The 16307-nt window shown below is 35.4% G+C and overlaps 1 protein-coding gene across 2 annotated transcripts; it reads right to left on the bottom strand.

The window, feature by feature from the left end:
- Positions 1–824: 824 nt before the first annotated feature.
- LOC144439003 (uncharacterized) lies at positions 825–11573 on the bottom strand. Of its 2 annotated transcripts, none has more exons than XM_078128245.1 (9): positions 11453–11573; positions 8762–8836; positions 7590–7774; positions 6940–7210; positions 6417–6611; positions 5830–5978; positions 5464–5555; positions 4784–4872; positions 825–4477 (listed from the first exon to the last, which is right to left on the bottom strand). In XM_078128245.1, exons 2-9 carry the CDS (start codon positions 8807–8809, stop codon positions 4256–4258), a joined length of 1251 nt encoding a protein of 416 aa, XP_077984371.1. In that variant the 5' UTR covers positions 8810–8836; positions 11453–11573; the 3' UTR covers positions 825–4255. The 2 variants fall into 2 exon arrangements, with proteins under 2 accessions (XP_077984371.1, XP_077984378.1); XM_078128252.1 differs by lacking the exon at positions 11453–11573 and adding an exon at positions 11046–11251.
- Positions 11574–16307: the final 4734 nt, after the last annotated feature.

The following is a 16307-nucleotide window of genomic DNA, read 5'->3' on the forward strand; positions in this document are numbered from 1 at the left end:
TGTGTTGTGTTCACATATCAGCCAGCACTCATGGACATGGCTGAACCCCAATTAATAATTCATCACACCTGATGGCAGTCTACTATACTGAACTGTATGTTTCCCTGTATTCTTTACAAAGCTGTGACTGTAAATACAATCCACGTCTCAGCCATAATAGCATGTACTTCAGTACTGTAAATATTCTGTTGCAGAACAACACTAACAAGTGTTGACATGCAAAGATATCATTTATGATTCTTGATTTGAGGTGGAAGGGTGCAAGGACAGTGGGATCCAGGCAGGTATGAAGTACCAGTACCTAGCCAAGTATCCAATCGACCATCGTCTTTAACCACAGCCTCTTTTATGGCACTGTCTAAGATATACCACCAAGAGGTTATTTCACAGTGTTGCGGAAGAAATAACAGCTCTGGTTTGCGAGAACACCAATCGACTGGCTGAATCTATGGCGGTATTTTATACAACAGTGACCAAGTTTTAGTGCAGTAACAGCTTCAGATGGATACTTGCAAAGTGAACTGTGGCCTAGTGAACTACTCTGAATAGTGGAGCTGCTTTGTGTATTAATAATTAACAAATGTGGATGTCAAAAACAAATGAAAGGGCCACAGTCGATCAACAGAGCGATTTATACAACCTTCCTTTGAACAAGTACACACTAACTGTGTCAGTAGGTCAAAGGTTATCTAATAGTACATTTCTAGGATAAGTTATGATTGCTATAAACAAAATACAAATTACACAAGAGACATTGTAAATGCGCTTAAAACTTACTATAAACTTTATTTGATTCTTTCAATAATTTCCAAATAATCAAAAAATGACATCACATGTGACAAGATAATAATACTGATCAAAGGACAAACTTACAGATATACAAGAATACACAGGTTACAAGCAATGGGGATCATGTAAGATTACAAATCCAGAGAATTACTACATCAATTAAATTGAAATGTGAAAATCTACGCAGAAAAAATACTGTATACAATGAGAACTATGACAAGTACACAAGTGAAAACACCAATGAATCAAAAGGAATACCACCATTCATCTACTCAAAGCAAAATTTGATGGATGTCCTAGGACATACACTAGTATTTACACACACATGCACATCAAAATCATAACTATTTGAAAGGTAATGACCCAATATATATAATGTTGCAGTTTTACAATTGCAAAGATTGACACTCATCATGAATTACAAGAGCCAAGCACACGCTTGTAAGTCAAAATCTGATAAATATCTAGCACTGAATAAATTCCTCATTCAACTTACACATGCAAAATATAACATGGCTAAGCAAAACATAGATACATGTACTTTACTTTACACATAATTTGTCGTGTCAGCACAGAAAGGTCGTATCTGTTATGCAATTGTATAGGCAGATATGACTTTCCTGCACTGATGCAATGTATACCCTTGCATTGGTCTATGCGTGGAACACAACTGCAGGACATAAAGGCATCATTATACCAACTGGTAATATGCATTTAGGAGCCATGAACATTTCAGTTCTGCTATAACATATACACTTCTACCTACTTCCATAACTTGTCAATGCATGTAATAATGTCCATGCCAAGGACCCAATTAATCATGAATGAGGAACAAGTTTCAAATTAGCGTTTCCTGAAAATCACGATGCTTAATGGAAGTGATGTAAAAATCATGAAATGACTTGCCAGAGCTTGGCCCAAGTTTACAAAAATGCCTTTATTTCCTTATCAGAGGCGTCCCATTTTAAATGAGTTGTTATCAAGTTTTGGCATTCCTTTCCAAACTTACATATTTTACTACAACCATGTTATCTCACATAGGTTGAAATGGCATACATATAAAAATAGAGAAAAACAAGCATCAGAACAATGCTACAGTTCTGTGAAACATCAAAAATGAAAAAGAAAAGTATTAGAAAATACCACGTCAGAGTAAACAGTGCACTTACATCAGTGCATATCAGTCAAGCAAACATAAAAATATCAAAGGTATGCTGTTTGCTTATTTTCATGGTCCTGATTATACCAGTATTTGAAGAACCTTCTGGAAGTATAAACATAGCATGCCAAGTTGTCCCTAAGCTTTGCACATGAATTAAGTAATCAATTTTCTATTAGACGTAAAGTGACGAATTGTCCAGTCCATACACATTCCAAACTTAACCAACCTTATACCATGCATGAGCCAAAAAATATGGAATATATACACTGGTTGTTCTACGTCAGAGCAATGCGCGTCTATATAACAACAATGCATATGTCACTGGTGCTGCTGTGATCGAAATAAGAGTTGTTCAAAATTGCCATTACTTTCCCCAATGTTTCTTTGATATTACTGGTACTTGTATAATTATGTTATTCCCCAGTATTTTTCTTCATTCAGCCAGAAAATACTTGTGATCTAAGGGTTGTAACTACTCATCTAGTGACTTGTAGTGACAAAGGCCCCTTAGGTCACTTGTATTTTCCTTGGTTGAACGAAGAAAAATATTGGGGGAATAACATGTAAGTATAACATGCAAGAGAAGCACTTGCATTGGTGTTAATATCATAAACATGTTACACACCTTTCCTTTATAATGAACCTACTGAATGGTGACATGGTATCATTTGTCATATCCCACCATGGTTATATAAACCCACCATCACCAAAAAAAACACTTCTTGTAACCTTTTAACCAAAAATATATCCCCTATTGACAATTTCAAAAAAGTACAAAAAAATGTGAAAAACATACATACAACCTGACCCCTTTCATTCAGTCTATAAACACTCCACAACAATGTGTTTTTTGTGAAATTGAGGCAGTGTAGAACAATTGGTAAAAAACAGTCTACCGGTACAGGGATTTAACCCATGCTCATGATGTAATACAATCATATGAAGATCATTTCCACCTGCTTGTTGAACACTTGTTTACAACAATTTTAAACAAATATCTCAACAACTGCACAAAGTATAATTATACAAATGTAATCTTACTCAAAACAAGATGTTTGGTAAATTCAGTTTGTTAGTGGTGTGGTTTCGTTTTTTTGTTCAAACATGCTACTAGATGAAGAATGGGGATCTAAAAAAAATATTCCAAAAGGAAAATCATAAAGATATTACAAAAAGCAATAATATAGAGGTACAAAAAGAAATAGGACTGCTATGAAACTTTACCATTGCTTTGTTCAGAACTCAACATGGTAAAAATAACAAAAACACTAGCTACGGTACTTTGGATAAACTGAGTTTTGATGTTGGCAGTGCATTCCAGGGTTAGCTTCTTACATCACCCCAAAATAACTCTTATATGAAATTATCATAACTACAGTATGTTTTCAGTACTGGCACATTTGCTGTATGACCGTGATATCCAGGGTCAGCTATTTCTAGTACTTTTGGCATTCACAAACTTCGGCATATCAATATATCCATATGTCTAGGTATAACATTTAACTATGGTATGAGCAGTACTAATGAAAGATCTACAAGAGTAACGTTCAGTATAATGTAAACTTAATTATTTGTAAATGAAAAATGTAATAGTACCTTCCTAACCAAGAAGTCTGCTTCCTGTTGTAGTAATGTGTTGTTGATTTTTTATATATATATATCTCTCTACTTTTAACCATTATACATAGTTATAAGCTGCCCAGTTTGTAAGATATAACATGCACAAGTGTTATCAATCAGCACTCAAGACTGGTTTGGGCAAAAAACTACATCATAACTTAAAAAGTCAGAGTTACTGTGTCTCCAGAAACACCAGTGTTTTCACTGTTGCTTCATTGAGAGTCTTTAAGCTCTCTAGTATGAAGCTACTTTTAAATATAGACAATACCCGAAGTGGTGAAGCTGCCTTCCAGAAGCTATTAATACCTTGGGTTTGAGAATTTAAAATTTGCACCGCAAGTCCATGCAGTCAGAAATCTGTGTACTAATCAGTATATATGGTAAACAACTTCTGAGCATTTAAATTTGCCAGTGGCAGTAAATGAAAAATTACTGTATCCTAATTATCGTTATCACCTGCAACATTTTCAAATGAAATCATGACAGCACCGGAAATTAAGTGATTATGGCTTTAGCAAAATTTCCCCATCTTGCCATACATTGTGGAGAAAGAAATATCAGTTTCAGGGTTACATGCAGTATGTGCATTCTGCATTACATAGTCACCTATGTATATGAAAATTGCTATTTCAATAAATACTCTGAAAACCACTTCTCTCTCTGGGCAATCAAAGAAAGTATATATTAGCCCCAATTGCACGTCCCAACATGTCTTCCTTGCCTATGTCCATGGCGAAAATCATCAAGAAAGATGAATTTTCTGGTAGTTTTGCCACCATCCCTTGGAGATCTTGGAGACTTTGGAGGTCTCGGTGACCTCGGTGATCTTGGTGATCTAGGAGCTCTGTTCCTTTCTTGCAGTCTCTTTGCCCTGCCTTGTTTACTGTCAATGGCTATCTTCAAGGGCTGTGAGAAGAGATAGTATGTCATTTAGCATTGGAATGATACGCCCAAATGCATACCAAAATTCTCATTACTCATATAATCTTCACTCTCCCTAACAAAGAAGTTCGCCGACTTGTCTTCCAATGCCTATCTTTAAGATGATCTTTTGAAAGTTTTGGGTCTTGTAAAACGTTGACAATAAACATTAAATAAGTTCATATCCAGTGGGAACAATTTAGAGGGTTTAAGAAAACTAATTTCTTTGAACATCACACATTTGCATATGAACACTTCCATGAAATACAAATAACTAAATGCATCACTTACCTTGCTAGCAAGTTCATTTTCCTTTCCACTTCTTCTCCTACTTGAAATAGGCATACATATTCTTTCAACCTCCATCTCAAAACACCAATCTACAAGCAAGCAAGAAAACATTTAATAACAAGATCTTTAAGAATTGCAGTTCATTCAACTGCACTGTCATAACCCCCCCTCCCCATTCTCTATAGTCCTTAAGATGACTAAATGTTTGATGGAAATGGAGTCCAAATAAGGAAGAACGAAAATCAGAAACGTCCACGAGATGACATAGTTTGAAGGAAAGGAAATGGAGTCCAAATAACAAAGACAGGAAATCAGAAAAGTTGTGTAAGTACATTGCTTTTTGATGTCATTCATGGCATTTGGCATGTTGCAAACAATTGCTCACACACACACACACAGACACACACACACACACACACACACACACACACAGAGCATGCACATTCACACTTTGCAAAACTAGTTCACAAAATCCAACTCCTGACCATCCCACATAACACAATCAATCATGCTTAAACTTTATACACATTTACACACACAAAACTCATCTACAAAATTTAACCCCGATACTTCCACATATATAGATTTCAAGAGACCATAACAACACTAGACAATCCCCTTCAAAATTGACAAGTAGCAGTTATCACCACTGCTTGGGACAATGCCAAAGAGTGACTTACCATCCTTAAACAGCTTTATAATCTTCCTTACTCTACTAAGAAGAACTCTGGCATTGGTTAATCTTCTACAAGGATCTGGTTCTATTAAATCTCTGCAAACAAAACAGTAAGACTGTGTTCAGTCAACAATTCCCTACATGTATTAGAGAACATTTAGTACGACATATAAATCATAATATTGCCACATAAAGCAATTCCACTGCTTCAGAAGACTGTTGATTTTGTGCATCAATCTCTACACTGCAGAGGGAAGATGACAGAAAACTTCTCAAAAATATCAGCATCTACAGTTCCATGACTGTAACCAACTCTTCATATTGATAGATTTGACATGATATTTTGTCTGAATACAAGCTAATAACTCACCTGATGATATCAAGAGCTTCATCACAGTCACCACACAGTAATTTTCCACGCACACATCGATCAATCACTAAATCAGCATGGAGACGTTTTGTAGCCTGTGATATCCCCTTCTGGCACTTCTTCATGTTGTACTTGGTTCTATCCAAAAGCTGTAGGAAATGTATATAAAAGTTAGCTTTCTGCTTCACTTTTCCTTTGCTTGCTTTGACTGTCTTTTCATCCAGGTAAAAGTTATCACAAGGAAACCCTCCTTATTTAAATAATAACATGTCACATGTCAGCAAGGGCAATATCACAATTTAACACCTGCACAAGGGTTGGCACACTTTACCAAAATTTGTGTAAAGAGTGCCAGCCCAAGGGCAGGCATTAAATTGTGATAGTGCCAGAGCGCATGTATTATAAATTTTATTGCAGTGTACACCATCCACTCATTTGTCGAATCATGTCCACTCATCGTCCTTCACCTTTCGTCATCAATAGAAAAGTTTCCCTTTCATGGTGCATTTCAAATTGTACTTGCAGATAAAGTGTGCAGGGTAGATTGTCAAGTTCTTCGAGATAATGGTCACTAGACATGTACTTACCAAGGTGAATAACATAATTCCTAAACTGTAGAAATCCACAGACTTCGGATCATATATTACTTCACCATCCATTTCACCAAGACAAATTTCTGGTGCATCATAACCTTTTGTGCCACAGACAATATTCAACTCGGCATCATAGTGTTTTTCTGTCTTTGTGGCCAAACCTAAATCAACTATTTTTAAATCTCCTCCCTGCAAACAACAATGAAGTACATTCAATTGGGATATTGAAGTATTCTTTCAATTTTAAAGAAAGCAATATATAAAGTTACAAGTATATCAGCGTGGCAATCTGTACCTGCATATATAGCCATGTAAGAAACAAATCCATTACATTACAACTTGTCAGAAGCCCTCTTCTCCCAAGGGGGGTATTTGTTTGTAAACAATTAGGAATTGATACAACTACTACTTGTAATTACTAGTTGGGCAGAAGGGGATTAATATGACAATTACCCCTCTATTGTCAACAAAAAGAACAAACATATATAAGGGTATTTAATCATGTAGATGGACTTACTTGTACAATAATATTCTCTAACTTGAGGTCACGGTGTGCGATGCCATGCTTATGAAGTGCATACACTGATTCCACTATGGAATAGAAAAGTTCCAATAATGTGACAAGTGAATCTGTGCTAGTGTAGTTCTGTATATGTGTGGCCAAGTCATGGTCTCCCTTCTCCAACACTATCCCCAATCTGTAAGTACGTCTTCCATTCTCATCCTCATCTGTCACTACTGTCACACCAATGATCTTCACAACACTGTCTAAAACTTCTTGACATTCACTGTAAAATAAAAGAAAAACAATACATTGAATGCATAGGTACACATCAACAAGAGATATTCTTACAGACCCAGTTCAAATTACAGTTCAAATTTGAATAAAAAGAACAATCCTATCTCATCCATGTGTCTCCACTCATGAGGTAATACCTTAAGAATCTGGGATTGAACTATGGGCATTTAAAATTTACCAACAAACTTGAGGATAATGAACGACTCAATGAATAAAACAATATCTCATCTTACAATTTTACATTTTGTAAGAATGTCTCTTTCTGACCATTACTCCCTGGATTGATTTTACATTTGATTACTGTAGATACATGTATAAATCATTGATTTATTTTCATTCTTCTGGTTCTCTAGAACGATATCACTTACGTCAATAACTCAACTTCCTGCATAGCATATTCTAGTTCCTCATCATCTTTCACAACCTTAACAACAGCTTCCACTTCCTCTCCTCCAATAAGCACTGTGGCTTCACACACCTTACTCTGCCCACCATTACTAAGTTGATCGCCAAGCCATATTTCGTTAGTATAGAAATAGGTAAGTTGACTACCCTGAGTACAAAATAAAGAGTACTGGTAAGGGAGAAATGTCACACAACAGCAATACATACATTGTGAGGTGAGGCTTAAAAAAACATTATGGAAACTAAAAGATGACCCCCATTACATAGAGATCAGGGTTAAAAGTTCTTGTCATAACCTACTTTAAACTTTACGTACATACGTACACACACACACACACACACACACACACACATTCATACATGTACATACATACATACATACATACATACATACATACATACATCATCATGTACATACATTTTATGATGACCTCAGATTAACTATGTTCACAGATGTAAGTAGAGTTTTTGATATGTTTGTTGATTTAAATATTGAGGAAAAATTTCACTTCCTTAATGTACGATGTTCACGTCGTTTAGCTATATATGTGTATAATGCTTTTGAGAGAAGGAAAAAAAATTTGTTTCGATAAATATCGCCATAGATATGTTCTTTGTACTTTTCTCCTATGACATTGTATGTAAGTTTATAGATGTTCTATTTGTTTAATTTGTTTTGAAAAAAAGTTACTTATAAGTCCAAAGGGGCTGGGCAGATGTGTATACATATATTTATTGTAAATTATTGTAATTCTGCATGTCACTATAATAAACCACTACTACTACTACTACTACTACTACTACGTCCATACATGTATACATACACACATACATTGTACATACATTGAAAAGTGAACTGATCACTGTACTATTCTTAGTAAAACAATAGGGATAAGGTGATCTGTAGGAACATGCATGTCATTAACATTTTCATTTGTTACAGTACAAACGTTTGCTTAAGGATCAATACAAAACAAAGCAATGTTTTCCCTTACACAATCTGTGGGAAGCACCCACCTCCCTGAAACTTTTGTAAAAACCATCCACATTTAAATTTCTTTTACATACTACTTTGTTGCAAAGTCAATACCATACATACTGCAATGTAACAACTGAATACAATAGGCATTATTACCTTAGCTAGGACACCCTCTATAAGAGTTTCTAGCTGTATTCTTTTCATCTTCACAGATGCTGTAGGCCATCAGCTCTAGATAAACAAAGAAAAAAAAGACATTTGTATTTGATTTTCAGTACTTACTCCAAGCATGTATGTGCACTCTGAAGGAAAGTCAAAACCTGAAATGTCATGATGACATCAACCATTGCCTAGTTCTGCTTTCACTATTTCCATGATCCTCTTGAGACTGTAGCATGACAACATTACAAACGTGTACCTCACTTAAGTTTTCATGCTCTGGGAATTTCTTTTGCCTATTATACTTATCGGATATTTATACTTCACCCTGTTTATTTCAAATCTATTTTTTGTTACTGTTCATTCAAAAGCTTTCATGGCAAGTTATTGTCTAATTCTATACAGAGAGTACCAAGGATACAATATGTAAATTGTAATCTAAGACTGCATGGGAAAACAGGCAAATGGCAGGTCTTATTTACTCTATTTCCATATTACACACATATTAACAGAAGTTATTTATTGTGTGACATAGTTATGGAAAATTAGAAAGACTACATTGTGGACAACATTTCTACTGCATTTTTTAAAGTTGTCCACAATAAAAAGATGAATGTGGAAATTTTTTTCCCTTTTGAATATCTATCATGGCTCTCTGTGATAAAAACAACAACATTGTAATTGGCCTCAGTTGACACACCCATAGACAGTGGACTGGTTATTGTACACCACAGTATCACTGACACTTGAAAACAATCCCTATCTCACTTGATATATCTATCTCCTTTTTTATCTTTGATTTTTACAACATTTAATTTTACAATGTTTTCTACCTTTATGTGAATGTAAAATACTGTAACTGGAAAAAATTGAAAATGTATGTACACACTGATTTGACAGCCTAAAATAAATCATTAACAAGCTTGTATGTTGTGACATTGTACAAAGCACTGTCTATGTACAAAGTGATGACCTGTGCCCCTGTAAATGAACTATAGTCTCCTGTCAACTATAAATCAGTTCTTTGTATTCTGGAAAGGACAATTCATAATGGCAAACATTTGATGACTAAATATAACTTTCTCTCCTGTAATGCAGCAAAATACCAACTAGTACACAATATGTGTACTTGAATTCTCTATGGCCACGTTTTCAATTAATTGCCCAGGGAATTTTCAGAAAAAAACCCACTCAATTTCTTAAGTCATAAGCCTTAGAGATCCAGGTTCCAATGTTTTGAACATGAGAATTAGTAGTGCTGGAAATGTCCCACCCATAGCATACCTGTAGACTTGAAGGACTATCACTACTACACTTTTTTTCTATGCTAACTTACATTTTGATTTTTTTTAATTTTCATTGTAGACGACAGCGAAAATTTAAATAAATAAAATCCCGGTCAGGATGGCAAAATAGTATAGTAGCGATATTCCTTTGCCTCTACAGATAGGCTACAGAGACTCTGATAAGTAATCCTCAAACTTCATATGAAGACAGGGAATGAAACCGCTCTCAAAAAGCATTACCGGAAAAAAATACTATGTAACGAACTTAATTTTGTCAAAAACAGCTAAAACAATCAGATTCTGAGTAATAGTATGCTACATGTTTCAGATACAGACAAATTAATTTTGTCTACATTTTGAAATAACACTCAGAATTTAAAATGAATAATCCATAAAAAAATTCTAAAATTTCATTCACTTCTAATTCAGATAAATTCACGGATGTCAAGTAATCACAAGGTCTAAAATGTGAGTAACAATAGGTCCGGACACACGGTCATTACAGCAGCAACATCAACACAAACTTGTGACAAAGCAGATTAAACAATGGCACAAAGAAATGGAACTATGTACACAAAAACGTAAACGTAATATTACGAAGTGTAAAATACATAACATGTTAATAGACAAAGACCGCAAAATTGTCAGGACAATATGCCTTTATCTGAATTTGCTTTTTCGCTAGGCTCACAGACGTTCATCATATAGTATGTAGTTAGACATTTACAATTTAGGGTTTATTTTTAATAATGCTAAGGAGCCCATCCGTACCCTTATGCAGTCTGCGTCAACAGCGACGTTCCAGAAAGAGCCCCCAAGTTGCACAAAATCAATTGGCGTTTGGCGTCCTATGTGCGTGTCATTCATTCTAATTCTTCCCGAAAGCGACGGGTTTCTCAGACATTTTGAACGGTTCATATTTTTAGAAAATGGTCAAATATCAAAGTAAAGTGTGTGTTATGAAATATAATGAAGAATCTAAGAGAGAAACCTACACTTTTTTTGAAGCGATGAAAAATTTCTTTAAAAAATATTTGTCGACTGTCGTCACTGCGAACGACGTTACGAGTTCGGTCAAAGTGCAGTTCTGTAACGTTCACGCATTTGTTCACTGGTCACGTCCAAAAACAAAACAACAATTTTTAGCCATCAAAAGCAGACCAGCCTTGACCACGTTGACATCGACGTTTTCCATGAACAATTCATATTCCAACACGCACACAAAAAATGGAAATTCCCGGGAAACGTTGGCATTTAAATCAAAACATACACAGTAACCCTTCGTCCATCCAGATATAACCGGATACAAACGAGAAAAATGGCCGCACAGAAATGACGATAAAACGAAACTACTCTTCAATCTACCGAAATTTACAATAGGAGATGATAACCATAGACTTACATGAATATCCCACTGACATATTACAAAATAAAAGGTCCCGAAAGAAATATTCTTGTGTCCTCATGTACAGCTGGCCTCGCCTCTCAACTATCGTTGACTTGCCAAGTTTGAATGATGCCATGCGCCCTCTACGACGTTACCACCGGGAATTTTCGCGCGTTTTTCTTGTTTACATACGCATCAGCTGATTCTTTCAGATGTAAATATTCGAAGGTTCAATGTATCGTGCGTGGCTAGGCTAAAGCCAGAAGAGAAGCCATACAGTTCTACAGACCCCGACCTTGTTTCCCGAATATTTTCGTGGACACGTTGAAATCACGACTGTATTTTATTATCAAATTTGCACAAACACGTCAAAGAACGGAATCAATTTATTTTAAATGACTGAAAATAAAAATGACTACATGAAGTTGAACATGAGTGAAAGTAGGCTGGCGTTAGGGAGGACTACCTCCACGAAATAATGGAATATTTTGCTTTTCTTCGCCAACTCTATCCATCTGCATCATTTTAGCAAGCTTTAAAAATACTTGAGAGTTGAGAGTTTTAAAAATATCAAACTTTTTTTTTTTAAATGTCATCTCGATTTTATATTAAACGTAAATTCGTTCCCCCCGAGTCTTGAGCCTAAAAGCAAGTTACGTGTAAAAGAAATAGAACTAAGTAGCCTTTTATTTTCACATTTCTCTTCGCCGCATGCAAGCACCGCAGTTTACCATCGCCGACACAACATTGAAGCCTTATAAGTTATACGTCACCATGCCATGGATTGTCACAGGATTGTCAGACGTTCGGCGTTACAACGCCACCAACGCCGAATGATACGACTACGAACTCGGGTGAACGACCGTAAAGACTATGACCTTGTGAGCGTACTGTTTACAAAGTGGTTCAAGTCACATGTTCAATAGCCCTGTTCAATAGTGTGATCCGTGCATGCAAATCTCGCGCCATGAATAATGAATAATTACGAGTCTGATCAGACTGCTCACGTTGATGGAAGCATGAGATGGGCCAAGGTCGATGGCAGAGTCGTACACTACGTACATGGCCCTAGCTCTTAGGCCCATGAATTTGGCTATTTATTACTAGTAAGACATATGTCATTCGCCAGAATACGCTTCGTACTTTCATGTATGTAGCGATAGGAAGTTCTATCATCTCCCCGGTCAACATGATCCACGATTGGCTGTTGTTTATTACTGTTATCATCTTGATTTGCTTCATACATAGTTGGCATTCATTCATTGTTTTAGTCTAGTTCCTATACAGTATCGTTACGATTTATACCTTCACTGTCTGGTCATCCAGGCTATCATTATTTAGTTATATAACTTATCTACAAATATTCTTGATAACACCAACATATCACATCGCTTTGAGTTTATTTTATTTTCTAAATCTCACTGTATGTGTGTTATATGATAAACTACACAGATTTCATGTTATTTTGTCTTTTCAGCACCACAGACATGTATTTTCCTCATTGTAATTTTTTTTAATGTACTGCATATAGTGTTTTGTACACCAATCTTTGTCTCTCTTTTTTTTACAACATTTTGATGTTTTGCCTGGTGACAAGGGTAAATTTCTGTTTTCTTATGGATAATAACACTATAGTGTCCTGTCACAATGAATTTCTAGTTCAAGTGCCCACGGTAGGGAAGCCCCGAATAAACTAATCATTTTGTGATTTGTTTACGAAACTAAAATCACGAAAGTAAAAAAGAAAGCAAACATTATTCACAAGCAACCATCGGTTAGTAGGGTAACCCTTCCCTTTATAGTTGGAATAACTATTGAAAAACCCGAAACTTCCACATTTTTTGTATATTAAACCCGGCAATATCTAACTTAAACCACACAGATACCATACTTATGTGTACAACAGTACGATTAAAATAGACATAAATTTCAATCATACAAACATTCTACGTATAACACACTTTCCCCCCTTGACGATGTGAGCATGATATTGTAAACATTGTCAAACAGACGGTCGTGGTATGAAATTACTATACGTATATATCGGGTAAATTTCATGGCATCGACTTTTTGGAAATAACGAATCTAATGTCGTGTGTGGTCTCAATAACTTTTTGCAAATGTTGTACTATACTATGTATTTGTTCGACCCCTGAAATAATGCCAAATCGACAAAAATGATATATTTTGTCTCTACTTGGAACGACTACATGTATATGCACGATACTTCCAAACAATGAAATGACCTACCAAGTGCCTCGTTTAACTTCAATACGCGCCGTATAGCGGTATTCTATCCTTTTCCCAAAATTCATGGATTGGATCAGGAAACAGTTCCCCCGGTCCTCAATAAAATCCAAGGAATATCGTTATGAAACGAACAGGAGTACACTGTGGGCAAAACCTGACCACAACAAGCTCGATCGCGTTTCGCTGTGTACTCGCAAACTGGACTGTACCAGTCTGTCCATTACATAACACAACAGCTTATTATCATAATAAGCTTCGGCCTTGCCTCTGATTGGATAGATTTCTCATTCGTTTATAATACCATAGTCAACCCTAACATAATTTCGCGTGAAATGTGATTTCTGATATTAAAAATAATATGAATACAAACATGTTTTCAAACTTGAAAAGATCTGTTTTACATTATTGTAAGGATATGAATGTATTTTTTTTCCATTGCAAATGCCACTTTCTTCATCTCATCATTTTTTTCATTCGAAGGCAGCGGAGACACCCCTTAAAACATAGTATTATAGACCTATTCAGTTAGACCAAGATATGGTTTGTTTGACTTCGCGTTTATTGGAACAAAATGTCACATTTAACCAGGTCAACCCTTTGACTATGTATGTATGTATGTATGTATGTATGTATGTATGTATGTATGTATGTATGTATGTATGTATGTATGTATGTATGTATGTATGTATGTATGTATGTATGTATGTATGTATGTATGTATGTATGCTTTATTTGGCACAGAACTACATTTATGAACTTGAAAACCACATAATTCATGGACAACAAATATATAAATATTATTAAGCCTACTTCAAGCTGGAAATGTTACCTTGCAAATGACGTGCAGTATTTTTAAAGTGATCATGGTTAATATTTAATATGTCTAAAAGTGTATCACATTTTACTTATTGTAGAAAATCCAATGAAGAAATGTAGTTTTCTTAACGGATGCAATAAAAAAGATTCTATTCTATTCTATTCTATTTTATTTTATTCTATTCTATTCTATATTACTCTATTATATTCTATTCTATTCTATTCTATTACATTACATTACATTACATTACATTACATTACATTACATTACATTACATTACATTATATTCTATAGTGTGTAGACAAGTCCTGCTTGCAGACGGTGTAATTTGGGACTCGATTCTGACAATGTCCCTGTCCCCGGCCGTTTGCAAGCATTGACTAAATGTCGGACTATCTAGACATACGTAATCAAATTATCGTTTATATCTATCATGCTTGTCAGCGTTTATTTATTTTACTGTTTGTTTGTTTTCCACGATACAGAAGTGTCCCAGAAAATCTGCGCGAGTTCACAGGCGTCTAGACTGACGTGTTAAAGCCACGCCCCTTGAGAGTTGATTCCCAGCGGGATATCTCACGTTGCGAGTGGCATGCAGTTATTGATCACAGTTACATAACAAATACACCAACACAGTTGCGCCAATATACGATTCTCTACACCAGTCTCGGGGTATTACTCCGTTTTTAGCGTTAAAAATCAGATTCAACATACTTGTAACAGGATGGGGAAGGGGACGAAGATTGATGAACATTTCACCTTCCCTCGTAACCATGGTAATCATACTTGAAACGAGTAAGCTCAGAGTCACCGCCAACCAAACATTTATTTACCTTACTTCAGTCACTCTTTCACCAGAACGTTATATTAGTTAACTATCCTTTCCCAACAACTGACAATTTTATATGATTAGATCACGCTGCACTTTGCAGGTTCCCAAGTCCAGGATTTTCATTGTTGTTTTAATAATTATCGGGAATGAAATATACACTGAGCTTGAGTCAAATTTAGGATCCTGACTACAATCTCCATAACCAATCAGGTTATGTCAAATTAGATAATCTCAAGTTCAAACAGTCTTTACTACCAATCCTATCTCTTCATAATTGACCAATCGTATGAAGGTCAATACCAAATTCGCGCCAATATGTATGGAATGTAGTAAAACCTATATAAACCCTTATTTCTGTGTGATCTGCAGGAGTTTTGTTAGATGTCAATAAAGTACGAGTAGCTGTTCTTATAGTACTTGGTTGTGTGTGGACATCATTCCTTTCCAGAACCTGTTTCTAAACAATCGACTTATCCCACAATAATACATATTTTGGGGCATTGAGTTTTCTGTTACTACGTTGCGTTGTATGTTTATCGACTTGTGATGTTTTTTATGTCGATAAAGCCAAGGCAAAAAGTACAGTAAGAACATAACTGAATAGCAGTTTCGCGATAAAGTCCTTGTTACACTAATCTGTCATTCGCATAAATCGATCTAGTCGTAGTTCAGTGACATGCCCAAATCATGAAAACCCATAAGAGAGAGTTACAAATTACACGAAAGTTGTACTAACATAACTAACTATGCAACATATTTTGGTTAGATTCTCATTTGACTAGAATTTTTTTAGGTAATAATCATACAAGTACATGGTAAATTACAAGATACACTTATAAAAAAAATCACGGAAGATAACGCATAAAAGTATTTTAAAAAACACTTATTTCCAAATGTGGTCTGGGAAATTCAAGCCCCCCGTAGCAATGGTATAGAAAAAATATATTACTAGTAACAACAGAAAACCAATT

The sequence above is a fragment of the Glandiceps talaboti genome, chromosome 1, assembly GCF_964340395.1.
Source record: "Glandiceps talaboti chromosome 1, keGlaTala1.1, whole genome shotgun sequence".
NCBI lineage: Eukaryota > Metazoa > Hemichordata > Enteropneusta > Spengelidae > Glandiceps > Glandiceps talaboti.

What these genes read in the sequence shown, in the direction of transcription:
- LOC144439003 (XM_078128245.1), bottom strand. Translation starts at nt 8,809, where the DNA reads ATGAAAAGAATACAGCTAGAAACTCTTATAGAGGGTGTCCTAGCTAAG. An exon ending in TAGAGGGTGTCCTAGCTAAG is followed by an intron (nt 7,775 to 8,761) that starts GTAATAATGCCT and finishes TTTTGTACTCAG; the next exon opens with GGTAGTCAACTTACCTATTT. An exon ending in GAAGCTCTTGATATCATCAG is followed by an intron (nt 5,556 to 5,829) that starts GTGAGTTATTAG and finishes TTTTGTTTGCAG; the next exon opens with AGATTTAATAGAACCAGATC.